This window comes from Erigeron canadensis, chromosome 4, assembly GCF_010389155.1.
Source record: "Erigeron canadensis isolate Cc75 chromosome 4, C_canadensis_v1, whole genome shotgun sequence".
NCBI lineage: Eukaryota > Viridiplantae > Streptophyta > Magnoliopsida > Asterales > Asteraceae > Erigeron > Erigeron canadensis.
The window spans coordinates 37,633,417-37,649,380 of NC_057764.1; the positions used below are offsets into that span (position 1 = coordinate 37,633,417).

Consider the following 15,964-nt stretch of genomic DNA (forward strand, 5'->3'; position numbering starts at 1 on the left):
TTTCTAAGGGTCGCAAAATAGGAGGGTTGGGTAACGGGTCAAAGAGGGTCGCATTCAATAGGGGTACGGTCGGGTTTCAGGTATGTCCACTTTCTTAAAGTGGCATTATAGGTGGGTTGGGTAATAGGTCAAAGTGGGTCGCTAGGAGCACGTTTGTGTTAAGGTCTTGTTACTTTTATAAAGTGGTATAGAAGGTTTGATCATTTGAAAACACTTTGAGGCCAAATTGATTAGTTAACTTTTTTGGCTAACATGTAAATTCACATATTTGATTCACAAGACCCATTTTTAAGTAAACTTGGCATAATTGCCACTCGTATTATAAAACATTGTGTATCCGATGTCATCTAGTTTTGTGACCATATCTTATTCGTTATTAATTCATTATGATATGATGATGCAATATGTAAAGTAAATGCTGCTCAAGAACACGCTTTTAGTAGGTGTATTTGGTGATAATAACTTGAGTACATATGAAATCATAGAGTGTGAATAGATTGATGGAGTGGTGCAGGACTTGTGCTGTTTGTAAGACGTGCATCCTAGTAGAAAATAATGGTCACATCAATAATCATATTACTATATATTATTTAACTAAAATATTATAATAATAACATATAATATAGAACCATATATGCATATGAAGTATGATCAATGGCATTGTCCCATTGGCCATTCCTATGTGTGTTTCTTCTCAGGTGTAACATCATATGTTTTATTATTGCTATTTATATATTCATGCAGATCAATAGAACCTCACAAGTGGTAATCCAACCAGCAGATGTCCTCTTTTCATGTAAAACCTGCATGGGTTGTTTGCAAGACCATGAATGCATAAAATCGCAAATCGAATTTGAATATCTAATCCATTTATTGCCTCTTTTACGGTCTTTTCATGGGGTATCTTGTTCAAATTGTGGAATATAGAATGGTAAGTATGATAAGTATCGACACAAATGGTGAATTTCGTTTGACTGTAACAGAGGCTTTATATAAAGGAACCCCGAGGCTTAAGGACTAGCAAGACAAGTGTGAGAAATTTAGTTAACAAGAAATGGGGAAACATTCAATTCTATCTCCCAATGTTTGTTTAATATACAGCATATTGGCTTTGAAAAACTACCTATATGTAACAGCTGTGAGTAGTATTGATCTCATGGGTCATAACATCGTATACAAGAGGATTGGGTTCTGCATATATGTACTTGGCATCAAGTTGATCCACTGTGGTTGTCATGTGAAGGAGTTGTGACACTTCTTTGAAGTTTGAACTCAATTTTTTTTCCATGTAGGATTCAGTTGTATAGGAGAAGTACTATAAAAGAGGGGTGTTTTTTTGTTGAATATCATGGGTTGTTTACGTTCAAGGACCCTAAGAATATTGTTTATATGTCAGTTTTTAGTTTGGAACGCATAAGTGTTTGAAATCTTCACACTTGGTAATTTGTAATATGTGAATAGAAGAAAAGGCTAAATGAAGCTTGATCAGTAATCTTGAGGCCTTTTAGAGCATTAAATAAGGCACAAACATACGGTCTGTCACATTACGAGAGTAAAGTCTCAAGCTATTTGTCTTAACGCTTTTAAAACCAACCGGAGGAAAATTTGTTTCCGTTTTTTAATCCGATAGGTGTTGTTTAAGACTATAGTTAATGTAAACAAGAATCCGAGGTACCAAATGAAATTTACAAAATGAGTAATAGTTATTATCAATATCAGTAGTTCTAGCCTCTACGGATGACATGTACAAAAGAGCGAGAAAATGCGATGAAACTTGAGTGAAAGAAAAGAATCTTGAAATGACTAATGTTCCTCTGGTTAGTATTGTGGCTTAGAGCATTCGGGAGCCATCTTTCCATTAAAACGCCAGACATCTGTGCAGTAGTTGTAGCCCATGTGATTATCTCTGACCCGTTTGAGCTGATTCTGTTGACTTATGGTCAACTGCTTGTAAACAGGAGATGTCCACCAGTTGGCTTCTGTGGGAAGGGCACACTCGCTAATACTAACACGCCCACTCCACTCACATGCTCTAGCCTTGAACTTACGGTAGTTAGCCACGAATGGTGCAGCAGCCCAGTCAATTTTGACTTGTCCACCTCTTGTGGCCCAGTTATCAGCATTCCACAAACTGGAGTAGACCCACATCCCTTGTTGGTTAGGGTACAGAATCCCTTCACTCTGGTAGTTTCTGAAGACTCTAATAGGCACATTATCAACATACCATCTGCAACACATTAAGAGGATCAAATGTAATTAGGATAATTAAACAACCAGTTGACATAAATACTAATGGTATTTGGACTTGTTTGACTTACACAACTTGAGTCGGATTCCAGTGAATGGTGTAGTTGTGAAAATCAGCAGTCGGGTCAAACCATAATTGGAACTCCTGTTCTCTGTTAGCTTGACCTTGAAGGAATATGTTTGTGTGCACCGTGTAAGGCTCTCCTGTCGAGTTCCCCAAAAACTCAAAATCAATCTCATCGTGTTTGGCACCCGTAGAAGACAGCTGCCACAATCTAACACAAGAAATTAGTTCTCATTGCTATTTTACGTTTAATGTATATAAAATATTTATGAAGCATCATACGAGTTATTCTTGCACTTACATAAAACGATGTTACAGTTCCAGCAGAGTTCCCTGGAACCAACTTGATTAGCATTTCAAAGCTCCCGAATAAAAACACCCTCTTTGACTCAATACAGGTTCCCGAAGTTTGATCCAAAACAAGTTGTATATCATCACCATTACCTGGAATAGAAGAATGCTGAGCACCCCAATTGAAATACATGTTTTGTGGGAAGTTTGCGTTAACCATGGAGAAACAGAACACAACTAAAAACACTAAAACAGCCATTACCAAAGCGCGAAAACTCGCCATTTTTATAAATGATGAAGGATCCTTTTCTGTGATACATTAGGAATGTATGTTTGTTGGTTTTTGATGCTTTATATTGGTTGTATCTAACATATACACCTTACCAACATGAATACTGTGTGTCACAATATTCTTTTGATATTTGTTTTTTTAACATATCTTGATTGATGTAGCCTTGCAATATAATAATGGTGTAGTTGATCATTAGGAAATATCCATATTTTCTATCTAAGACGTGCAACCCATTGAAAATTACTTACGTGTGCATAATCATAACTCATTTGATAAATAACTTTAAAAAAATGTCTTCTAAAACATATTAGATAAAAGTTATATGATGTTAATTATCGTACTTAAAAACCGAGTTAGAATAAACACTTTTTAAGTCATCGAACAATTTTATGAAAAATTTAATAAGCATTTTTAGTTTATTTTGTGGAGATGAGCGGGTGGGCCAGTGGCCCGTTGGTAATCCAAGTCAGCCTTTCAAAAAATGTATGTATTATTTACATAGCTTTTCCAAAAAAAAAAAAACCCTGGTGCTACATGTGTCAATTGGGGTGCACGTCTTAAAGACCTAAACAACAAAAGGCTGGTTCTAGCTGGTTCACCAAAACCCAACTTGGTGCACATCTCATAGTCTCAAACCCTTAACCACTTGGGGTTAACAACCTTGACAAGTACTTGTTGTGTTTCATGCAATCATGCTCACAAGTCATACAACTACACCAAAAATGTCAAAATGCAGAAACCTTAACAAAAGTACGTTGTGCTGTATCACAAAAACCATGAATCTTTCACTATGACAACTGCATTTAAAGAATGTCAAAATGCAAGAGAAGGTCAACAAGTTTAATTAAATAATCTGAAATGACCAATTAGACAAAAATGGACTAATGTGTGAGGTTCATATGTTGGACACAGGCTATATAAGACATTAAGCAACAAGAAGAACAGCAAACCAACGACATACATAATTAAATACCTAACGAGTTAAAACGAAGAGAAGAAATTGCCATCAACTTTAAAATGGCAGTTTCTCGAGCTTTGTTCATGGTCGTTTATGTGTTTGCAATTGCATTCCATTCTTGCGTGGTTGACGGGAAGTTCTCAAAAAGCATGTACTTCAATTGGGGTGCTCACCATTCTTCAATATCAGGCAATGGTGATGATCTTCAGCTTGTTTTGGACCAAACTTCAGGTATAAAGTGAAACGTAATCTACATTTATTATCATAATAATAATAAAAAACTGCTTCTCATTCTTATATGATTAACAAATGAATCTCCAAATTTTACAGGATCAGGTATCCAATCAAAGAGGGCCTTCCTATTTGGAAGCATCGAAATGCTAATCAAGTTGGTTCCAGGGAACTCTGCGGGAACTGTAACCGCATATTATGTGTGTGCTTAAATTACTCATGTGATACTTTATAAGTATATTACTTAGGTTATCAGTACGGTTACAGTGATGAGAACTAAATATCATGTTGGATGGTGACAGTTGTCTTCTACGGGTGCCAAGCATGATGAGATCGACTTTGAGTTCTTGGGGAACTCGACAGGAGAACCTTACACGGTGCACACAAACATATTTACTCAAGGTCAGGGTAACAGAGAGCAACAGTTCAAATTATGGTTTGACCCGACTGCCAATTATCACAACTACACCATTCACTGGAACCCTACAGAAGTTGTGTAAGTGAACAAGGTCAAAAGCACAATTAGTCTTTTTGTTAGATGGTTGTTCAGTTCATTATTATTATAACTCATCTTGTTAATGTATTGCAAATATATTACAGATGGTTCGTTGATAGCATTCCTGTTAGAGTCTTCAGAAACTATCAGAGTGAAGGGATTGGTTACCCTAATCAACAAGGTATGCGAGTGTACTCCAGTTTGTGGAATGCCGATAACTGGGCTACAAGAGGTGGTCTGGTCAAAATAGACTGGACGGCTGCACCTTTTGTAGCTAACTACCGTAGGTTCAGGGCTAGAGCTTGTAAGTGGAATGGGCCAGTAAGTATTACCCAGTGTGCCATTTCCAGCCGAGCCAGCTGGTGGACATCTTCTGTTTACAAGCAACTTACAATGAGTCAACAGGGGCAGCTCAAATGGGTTAGAGATAACTACATGATCTACAACTACTGCACCGATATCAAGCGTTTTAAAGGTCAAATTCCACCAGAATGCTCCAAGCCACAATTTTAGACTTGTGACACTGAAAACTCATTTCCATTTATTTGAATGAAGATCATTCTTATTGCTGTCTATTTTGTTTCAAAAAGTCCAAGTTTTTTGCTGATTTGTATAAGTCCTAAAAGAAATACTAATAAATACATTCATTGAAGTATTATTACTACAGTTGTTTTTTCGAATCAAATGCTAAAATGTGTCTAAAAGACAGAGAGATGTACAATCAAAATGAAACAAATATATACCAAAAAAATGACCTCTCTATTATTACTCCGTATTATTATTCAAATTCAAATGCATGCAACATGTGCTAAAAGAGAGTGTAGTGCGTACAATCGAAATGAAACAAACATCTTTTTTCCTACATATATAGATCAACTAGAACAAGGGTCTAGTCTAAATAACTAGCTACTAGTCAATGTGCACCCACATGCCACGGCTAGGAATGTTGAGATGGTTGACAAACAATAAGTAATATCCAGGCGGTGCGATCTTCCCTGATGGTGGCGCTACGGCGGTGATCACATTTTTATCAATCTTGTCCACCCCAGTGATGAGCAGCCTTTGGTTTTGGGAGAAACCATGAGTCGTAAAGGGTGGGTACAAAAGAGTGACTAGAACATCCCCGTATCCCAAATTGTTATTCGATTTTGTTGTAAACGTTACCTTAAATGGTTTACCGTACTTCAAAACCTTATCAGTACCATCTTCTTTGATAACGGGCCTCTTTTCGTCTAGTTTAGGATCAAGATAATGAGGTGAGAATTTCTCGGCCCGTAGCTCTGTTGGGAAAGGACCATCAAATGTGTAGAACTGGTGAGCGTTGCTACCAACGACCAGAATCTTTCCGTCAGGAAGCACCGAGGAAGATGAATGGTACATTCTAGGAATGGTTGTTGGTTTAAGTTCCTTAAACCTCTTGCCCATTTCGTTTTCTGGCATATATACGGTCGGTGTGAGGTTGGGGTCCTCACCATCTTCCCATCCTGAAGTACCCTTTTTCGCACCGTTTATTAGAAGAAACTGTCCGTTTGGAAGTACTAAAAGATCGCCCATGGTTCTCGGTGATGGCATGTCCTGTTCTTTCTCCCAAGCCGGCTTATCAGCTAGCACCTTGAGTCTATTACAATCGGCCAAAGCAGGGGAAAACACTCTGTTTTGGGTGTACTTGGCATCAACATTTGGGAAAGCATCCCTTTTATTACCACCACAAACCACCACCTCAACGGGGACCGGTTTAGAATTGTCTGGGCTAAGCCGTAGAGGGAAAAGTGCGGATTGACCTGACGGCGGGTAGTTGCGAGACCCCCCTTCTAACGGTGGGTACTCCTTAACGGTCGCGCCTGTTTTTGGGTTAAAACTAATAGCGCGATCATTTGCGAAAATGAACATGTTTCCATCAGGAAGGAAAAACAGAAACGGGTAAAGATTGTTCTCAACGTGTTGGCCCGCCCCAACGGCTGGCTCGGTGGTTTGTTGAAGAAACGGGAAGTCGATCTTGGTTGGCTTGAAGTCAAATTGTGGTGGCATAATGTCGTAACTATAAGAATCTCGGCCTCCAACGATCAATGCACTTCCGTCTTCCATAACAGCATTGGATGCGTACCACCTAGCAGCACTGAGCGCTTGTTCTCTTTCAACGAACTTAGGTTCGGGATCTTTGAGTGAGAACAATCTAACAGATCGATCACCCATTCTATTACCTCCGGTTGATATAAGGTCACCAGTGGGCAACAAATGTCCCGATGAGCACCATGGGTCGGTTTTCACCTACAATCAAGCATACAAAAATGTTGTTACAAAAATATACATTAATTAAGTATGCACTATCTTATTTTTATGGACTTACAATGCATCAAAAATATATTTTTAGTGTTATTGTTTTCATTTTAAGGTCGGGTGTTCTCACTGGATTGAGACTATATATATATATATATATGGTTTACAATAATGTGAATGATTGATTCGAAGAAGTACAAGGCACTTACATAAACAGAAACTACTTCGCCTGTCTCGACATCATATTGGACAGCATGAGCGAAACAATCAGGTTCGTTGTTATTGTCTGGATTGGTGGGACAGTTTCCCTTAGGACCGAGTTCTCGGGTAGAAGGGCCAAGGTTTGTGGTATCAAACCAAACAGCCTTGTTGTTTGGCATCAACTGAAATTGCATTGCGTTAACACCCACATTTGGATTATGTATAATCCATTCACCCTTATAATCGGTATCCAACGGCTTTTGTCCATATAGTGGTGGATCGTACCACGGGGCATTAGCTGGCGGACCCACGGGTCCAGTTGGACCTGTGGGTTTGCCTTTGCCTCCCGCATCTTTCCCTCCATCTTTCCCTTTGCCCCCATCTTTTCCTTTGTCCCCAGCCGCATCACCGCCCCCATCTTTTCCTTTGTCCCCAGCCGCATCTTTGCCCCCATCTTTTCCTTTATCCCCAGCCGCATCTTTGCCCCCATCTTTTCCTTTGTCCCCAGCCGCATCATTGCCCCCATCTTTTCCTTTGTCCCCACCCGCATCGTTGCCTCCTGAACCTTTGCCCCCATCCTTCCCTTTGTCCCCACCCGCATCGTCGCCTCCTGAACCTTTGCCCCCATCTTTTCCTTTGTCCGCATCATTGCCTCCCGTGTCTTTTCCTTTGTCCCCAGCACCGCCACCACCACCACCCTCGGCAGCGCCAGCTTTACTCTGATCTATGGCCCCCCTGTCTCCATCACAGTTGATTAGCTTGCCATCCTTACATTGGCAATCTATGTCGATTAGATCATGGGCAAATGCACAAGTAATTGCAAGTAACAAATGGAGGATGATATAGAACTTGATTGAAGCCATTAATTGGCAGACATGCATATATATATATATATATATATATTATTTTTGTAATCAGTATTTTCCCTACAGTTTTATACATGATGCTTACCTCCTAAAAGTAGAAATTTCTAATAATGGAAACTTATGTTTCTCAAATGCTGTCTAGGGACGTCAATAAAAGTAGGAGCTTAAATATGTTGTGGTTAATTTTCATATATACGTCTATACCTAAAGTTTTTCATCAAATTAAAGCTATCATCATCATGAGTTTGAAAGTATCCAAATTTGTGTTGGGATGATCCTCTAAAACACCCGCCGTGTGTTTAGGCCCGGTTGTTACTAATTACTACAAAATGTGTCTCTATTTATGGTATACTAGTTGTTTCCATATATATATATCGTCTAGTTTTAGTTGATTAGTTAGTTTTCCGTTATTTTCTAATTGACTGGCCGGATCGTAATGTGAGTTCGATTATGAGTTTAGACGAGCTAAAACTTGACTCGAAAAAATACTTGAAGTTAATGTGACTATGTTATAAGATTCCCGACAGATTGTTTTGTCACGGATTGAGGTCGCATGTTCGTATACAATTTTTTCTACAATTGAATATATCGAAAATAGCTATTCTCTCCCTAATTATCCATCCACAAATCAAAAATGATGGAGTAATTTTTAGAAGCACCAGGTTACATTGACCATCCAAACTATCCAAATATAATCCACAATTTTATTTCTAAAAGAAAAACATAATCCACAATTTTCTTTTAACAAAAAAGTATAATCCACAACTAATTAATTAATCGTTCAAACACAAAGTAACATCCATGAACAAATACCTAACCATGTAGCAAGTTTCGGAATTAAAAAACATAGTAAAGTTCAAGTAAGATATCTAAATTTGCATCTCACATGTTAAATCAATGGATTAGTACTTCAAAATGTAAACAACGTTACAAGATTTTTCATATTGTATATCGAACTTTAATTCTATGCATTGTATGTAATTAACTTTCAAATCCAGTGCATTATATATATCCGACCAATCAAATAGTTACAGGTGACAGCTTATAGTTGTCACATATATACCCGGATATATACAATGCACGAGATTTGAAAATTCATTATATACAATGCACATAATTGAAGTTTCATACATACTATTACAATTTGTACGTGTAAAGTTGTTTACATCAAAGTAATAAACCCTTAAATCAAAGTGACTTTTTCCAATGCAGAACCTCCACCCAAAAAATCAAACTAAAATATTCACTGTCAAAGCTAAAAAGAAAAGGCTAAAAAAATTTTTAAAACAAACATTTGAAATAAGTTAAAAGGTTATATAACTATTTACTTGTTGTTTAGGAGAATTAAAATGTATCTAATAAATACCTTTTAAATAAAGACTTGCTAATTAAAAGATATGCCTTTTAGAAAATAAAACATAATTTAATTACTCGTAAAATTTCCATTAACAAAGATTAAAATAAAGTAAATATGGCACTTAATTGTCAAGAAACTATCAATCTTATTTTTTATGTTCATAAAAACCTTTATTGCAAAAATTTCTAATCAATTGATACGAGTGCTTTAAATACCGGTACGTACCAGTTGGTATTACCAGGAATACCGGATATCGGGTGGTACTCTGGTACAACTATCCCGGTATTTTGTCCGATATTTTCACTATTCAATACCGGCCGGTATTTCCGGTATTTTCAGGTATTACCGGAATGGTAATACCAGTATTTTGATTTTTTTTTATTTTTAATCTTTTTAAAATTTATTTTTTGATACTTTAATGTTATGTTTTGTTATTTGTAAACTTTAAAACTTATATTTTGTTATAAAATACCGATTTGGTATTATTTTTGAGTGAATTATACTTGTACTTTGACTATTTTCGTTAAATTGTAACAAGTTTTGTAGAATTTCTATAAAAATAAAAATACAAAAATTAAATTATCGTGCCGATATGTACCGGCCGGTATACCGGTACCGAGTACCCAACCAGTACAACTAAATTACCGGTATTTATAACATTGATTGATAGAGCACTTGAGTTTTACCCAAAACTGTATAACATTATAACATATGAGTTTGAACTTTAATATTGGCATGTGTTGCCGTTCCAAAAAAAAAAATATTGACATGTATGTGGGATTTTCTGGGCCCATTAATTAAGACAATGTTGTCAAATCCAAATGATTCACCATTATATGATGAGTTTTTTTTTATTTAACGACACCATAATAGTAATTGAAAATGATTCATGAAATCATAACATTAAAAAAAAAAGTAGAAATATATATATATCATGGTCAGTTATCCAACCATGAAGCGTAGATTTTGATATATATATATATATATATATATATATTCATTGCTTGATATATTAACCATTAATGGTCAATGCTTAATTAGTTAATAACAAACCAAACACCATTAATTATAATCAACTAGATGGATGCCCGCGCGATGCGACGGCGATGATGATAGCGATGTAACGGTAGAGGCAACGGGTGATGGTGACGACGAATAAGATAGGTTATCAATATCAATATGTAAACACAACAATCAAAAATCACCCACTTTTCTTTATTTATCAACATGTAAACAAACTTGTCTACCCGTATTTCAAAATAAAAAAAATGAATTGTAAGTTATTATATACAAAGCTAAATAATCAACCAACTATCGATAATCTTATTCTAGTTTAGTTGCATCATCATGGAACCTCGCTTTCATTTCTGTATATCTATTGACAGCCTCTTTATATCCATTGGTATCTTACCGAGAAAAGCAAAGTTACTTTTAGACATTCTAGATATTTTTGAATATACAATTGTGGAAATATTTAGTTTTACAGAGTTTTTTTTTTTTTTTCAGTATTAGCCAGGGCATATTTGTCTAAGCAGTTCGTAACAGTTCTTAATGGAAGTATACATATAATAAGTTGGAAGGTAGATTGGACATTTCAGGTTCTTATCACTTAACTCTTAATACAATTTACCAAGCATGCCCTGAAGTCTCTCTCCATGAGTGTTAGGGAGTACGGTTTTTTAACTTTAGTAACACATGTATTAAACCACGATATCTTCGTATTATATATGTACGCACATGTGATTTGAATTTTAGTGGTTGAGACACATGTGTCAAGCATGATGCATTTTTTTAGTAGATTAATGGTTCCAGGCTATATGATACTGGTTATTTAATTACATTATCATTCTAAAATCCGATACTGTATATTTTATAGGATATATAAATTAAATAATATATTTATGATGTGATATATAAACAATCTTAATAATGCTCGGAATCCAAACAACTAAATAATCCTCGAAACCCAAACAAATCGTAGCAACTAAAATCTTGTGTTGCCTATTAATTAATTTCAAACGGATCAATATGTATATATAATGATAATAATAATATAATCTGATGTTTCTAAGTCATAAATTATTATCTAAAAAGAATTAGAATTAGATTATTAATTTTTTATCACGCAAAATACGAAGGTGAACATATGTAATAGTAATGTTTGTCAACTAACCCATAGGAGAGTCTTTTAACCTTATAAACTTTACTAATAAAAAAAGTGAGATGTTGTTTTATAACTCAATAATATTTGATATGTAAAAAGATTCTTACAAAAATTGTATTGAAAAATAATCTTTTCACATCATTGGTCAAGAAATAAATTTGTTCCAATTAGATTTTGTAATGAGTATCGTATAATATACTCGTAATCCTATACATTAAATTATAAGATTAGGCTTGATATATAGCCAAAAATTTGTACACACATTTGTTTGTTTATGTGCAGTCATGTGGATTCTTTTTTAACAGTTGTATAATGATTCCAAACTTCCAGGCATGTACGGGGGTCTCCAAAATGGAGCCAAAATAATGTGTATATTAATTATCCATATGAAATTATATATTCACGTTTATAGTGGAAAAAATGATAGTAATAGCCAGTATATCCTTTATCATCGAGTATATAAAAACATAACATTAAGAAAGTTATAAATTTCAATCTCTAGCTCGTAAAAATGAATCCAAATAAAATTCGTTAATCTTCTCTTTTACATTCTAAACTATTTTTTTGTTTGAACATACATTCTAAACTAATACTCATGTGTTTGTTCAACTAATTAATTAAGTAAACTAGCTTTTCAAGAGAAAAAAGGAAAGGATCTACAATTGTATAACTTTTTAGGTATTTTACCTTTCTAATGTACAGTGAATTGAATTACTATCTAGCTAGATACTAGTCACATTTCTCATATTTATATGGGTGAATTGATAGGGAGGTTTTTGAGAGTCCTGATTTTCGTATCATACATAAGAGTATATGAATAAAATAAATGTTATTTTAAAAAAAAAACGAAGAAATTAAGATATCAATAATTTAATTAGCAAAATCTAAAATCTGTCAATATAATCTTATGTTGGATTCTCGAAATCTTTAACTTGAGAATGAATTTCCAATGAGTTATACAAACAACTTTCACCTCAAATCATATGAAAGATCACTAGAAGTTGCAAACATGCATGAAGTAATCGATCACAGGATAGAAATAATATATAATGTCGAATAAAATTAAAATTAAAGCGCAAGTCTTAGCTCCAAATCTAGTTCGTGGCTACCATTTGAATCCGAATTCTGACTGTTTGATCCCATGGAATCATCTCGATCTTTCCTTGTCTTCTTACTCCTCAATGAATCCTTCACCATTCAAATTAATAATACACACATTATTATAAAACAAATATTACGGAAAGTAAAATAAACTTCAAGTTTCAATTCAATATATACTTTTAAAAAAAAAGCAAAATTAATGTAGGGCTATATATATGGATATATTTAGTAATTACCTCAAGTAATTCTGGGCTAAAAAGGTGTCTACTGCTTATGCCTATGGGTTCGACATAGCGTTGAGCCTCTAAGATGGCACTGCTTGCATCCCATCTGCTTTAATCAAGATGGTTAGCTAGGATCATGACTTAATTGTTCATACATATATATATATACCTTTTTTAAGCGAATTAATTGCAAGAAAAATGGAATGCTAATCGAAGTTAATTAAGCATATATGTAGTATAAAGCCATCCATATGTATATGTGTACAAGGACTATAAATAATTACCTGGGGTTAATGCTAGCTATATGCGATTCACCAAATGCGTAGTTGGTTCTATCTAATTCGCTCATACCCAACTGCATTTTTACAAAGATGCGACCCCGGTCATCAATATAGTTCAATATATATGCGTGTTTGTGCGTACAAATGTGTATATATATATATATATCAATGAAATGGGAATTTAATTAGAGAAGTAATCAAATTAGTCATGAAGAGGAAAATTAGCCAACTGGTTTAGACAAAATTGATGAGTAATTATATATATATAGTGTGTAATGAGAATGTGGATATATATATAAGTACCATGTGGGAATGATGGGTTCCTTGAAAAGAATTAAAAGAAGCTGCCGTAGATGGTGAATTGTATGAGAAGGAAGATGATGATGATGAATATGGTGTTTGCATTCTAATATCCTCCTGCACATTTACATATCATCAAACAAGAAATTAGTTTCGAATATCAAGCTAGTAATTAAGTTTGACTTTTTAAACCATCCATCATATATATATATATATATATATATATATATATATGTAGTTTAGTTTGATATATAGTGGCTTTAATTTAAAGATGAAGATGTATGCAAGAACAAGTGAAAGGTTAATTAGGACTTGTTGAAACTTATAAAACCCTAAGGTAGGTATTTATGTATGTTTTCATAAGTCAACCTGAATGAACTCACACAAGTTTACTACTGAGCGATGGTGGTCCATTGATCAGGTCTTTCATCAGATATCGTTGGAGAATATGAAATCGGAAAAGAGTTCAAAGATATATACTATGGACTTAATTGTGAGTTGAAAAGATGATGATTAAGTAGTGATGAAAGATGTACGTACCTGCGGAAGGAAGCCTGCCATTTGGCTATGGAGTCTAATCTTTTCAAGCTGAGCAACACCAAGTCCTCTTTGGGGTTGCTTAGGTTTATCCGAACCGCTCTTTTTCCCTTTCCTTGACGATGATCCAGACGATGATCTTTCATTCCCACCATAATAATTCATCTTTGATTTCGATATATATATATCTCTTCGATCAAAATTTGTATGTAATATATATCCCAACCAACTATATGTGATCTTTCACAAGTAATTTATTAAAAACCTTGTTATTCACCTTAATTCCTCTCTTCTTCGTCGAATCGAATCCAAAACATATACATATACTAGTAAACTTATAAATATATATATATATAAAAAAAAAAAAAGAAGAAAAGAAGATCTCTTTAAGCTAGCATATATGATTGCCTTTTTAAAGCTGTCAACCAAATGGAGTATAAAAAACCTTATGCATCGCTGGAGGAGATTGCATTTAGATATAGCTTGCAGGATCATCAATTCTGACCCTCATCATTTCTATTTATATTTGCTTAGATACTATGTTTTTCCTCCTTCTTCTTATTCAATTCCTTTTATTATTATTATTATTTATAAAAAAACTTCTACCCAATTAAAAAATTGGTTATGGTGACTTTTGGGATAGACGATCTTGTCTCATAAGTACAATATATAATGCGTAGAACCCATATTAATGGGAATTAAATAATACATATATATTATTTTTGATTGATATTAAATTGAATATTTTAATAATAAATAATATATATGCCCATCATTAATGTACCGAGCTCGTGGATGAATTTTAAAGATTGTGTATTAATTAACTAATTAACTATGTAACTTGAGTAACTTTAAAGATTCAAAAAAAAGATTCAAAAATGATAATTGAAACTTGAACATTAACGAGCATGGTACTCGCGCAATGCGGCGGTAGTAGTGGGGAAGACGGTCTGTTAGAGATTTTAGGTAGTTACATAAAGAAAAAAAAACAAAAAAGTCTAAGGGCAAATCTAGTAATTCAAAGGCAGAATTACCTAATATAGAATATGTCATTTCTTTTATAAGGTATTATAGATAAATTTTTAATTTTATCTCTCAAGTTACTTCTAACTTGAGAAAATCCTAGCCCATATATACAAGACGTATATATATATAAGACGTATATATTAAAGATTGTGTATAGACGTATGTACGCGTAGTAATGCGATAGTGGTGTGGTGGTGGCTGTGGTGGGGACAGTGATGGCCACGGGTGGCGACGACAACTAGTGGTGCCGGTGATGGAGAATAAATGAGATGGATAATTTATATAATTTGCTTGTTTATTGAGAAAAAAGAAGAGGGTTTGCTTTTTATATAAGAGGAAGATTGTAAGAACATATATTTCTATCTAAAGAATTACTAAATTTTATGCAATGTCACTCTAAAATTAATCAAACCCGATTTATAAACTTACTTTGGTCATGAAATCGTCTACACTAAATCTAAGTTGAGATGTTGTTCGGGCTCTGTGCTTTACATGTAATATTTACCCGAAGATCATTTTTCTGTGTTGTTGAAAATATTTTTGGTAGCCCAAAGCTAATGTAAGACCTATGGTTTTTCATGCAACATCATAACAATATTTAAAAAAGACATACAATAAATCTTTTAGTATATCACTACAAATAATATTACAATTATCTACACTTTTAGTTAACGTGAAGAAATTAAAAAATTTATCACGTTTTTATGTATGTAATTTTTTGTTGAACTAAAAGTGTACATGTAAAAATTTATCCACACTTTTGTGTGAACTTTTATAGTTAATTTGTTACACCATATTTGTCCACATCAACTAAAAATGTAGCAGTGTGAACAAATGTAGTGTTACACATTAAATATGAAAGTTCACACTAAAAAGTGTGAACTTTTAGAATACCACATTTTTTAATGTGGATAAATTTTTATACACTTTTAATTCAACATATTTTTAAACAAATAAAAATGTGAGCAAATTAAAAATGTGTTCACATTAAGTATAGATAATTATAATATTATTAGTAGTGTATATAGCTTTTCTAACATTTTACACATAT

General features: G+C 34.1%; 4 protein-coding genes across 5 annotated transcripts; 1 reads left to right on the forward strand and 3 right to left on the reverse strand.

Moving 5' to 3' along the window:
• Positions 1-1,818: 1,818 nt before the first annotated feature.
• Positions 1,819-2,885, reverse strand: LOC122597862 (probable xyloglucan endotransglucosylase/hydrolase protein 26). Its single transcript, XM_043770444.1, has 3 exons — positions 2,613-2,885; positions 2,319-2,512; positions 1,819-2,227 (listed from the first exon to the last, which is right to left on the reverse strand). Exons 1-3 carry the CDS (start codon positions 2,883-2,885, stop codon positions 1,819-1,821), a joined length of 876 nt encoding a protein of 291 aa, XP_043626379.1.
• A 1,026-nt stretch (positions 2,886-3,911) lies between these two features.
• On the forward strand, positions 3,912-5,092 carry LOC122596344 (probable xyloglucan endotransglucosylase/hydrolase protein 26). The gene is made up of 4 exons (XM_043768907.1): positions 3,912-4,083; positions 4,183-4,283; positions 4,386-4,579; positions 4,684-5,092. The coding sequence occupies exons 1-4, from the start codon at positions 3,912-3,914 to the stop codon at positions 5,090-5,092; spliced, it is 876 nt and encodes a 291-aa protein (XP_043624842.1).
• A 237-nt stretch (positions 5,093-5,329) lies between these two features.
• On the reverse strand, positions 5,330-7,920 carry LOC122597542 (putative aldehyde oxidase Art an 7). Its single transcript, XM_043770124.1, has 2 exons — positions 7,066-7,920; positions 5,330-6,847 (listed from the first exon to the last, which is right to left on the reverse strand). Exons 1-2 carry the CDS (start codon positions 7,918-7,920, stop codon positions 5,489-5,491), a joined length of 2,214 nt encoding a protein of 737 aa, XP_043626059.1. The 3' UTR covers positions 5,330-5,488.
• Positions 7,921-12,343: 4,423 nt separating this feature from the next.
• LOC122598572 (protein SPEAR3-like) lies at positions 12,344-14,249 on the reverse strand. Of its 2 annotated transcripts, none has more exons than XM_043771165.1 (5): positions 13,891-14,249; positions 13,354-13,467; positions 13,054-13,124; positions 12,782-12,875; positions 12,344-12,632 (listed from the first exon to the last, which is right to left on the reverse strand). In XM_043771165.1, the coding sequence occupies exons 1-5, from the start codon at positions 14,050-14,052 to the stop codon at positions 12,513-12,515; spliced, it is 561 nt and encodes a 186-aa protein (XP_043627100.1). In that variant the 5' UTR covers positions 14,053-14,249; the 3' UTR covers positions 12,344-12,512. The 2 variants fall into 2 exon arrangements, with proteins under 2 accessions (XP_043627100.1, XP_043627099.1); XM_043771164.1 differs by having other exon boundaries at positions 12,782-12,878.
• Positions 14,250-15,964: the final 1,715 nt, after the last annotated feature.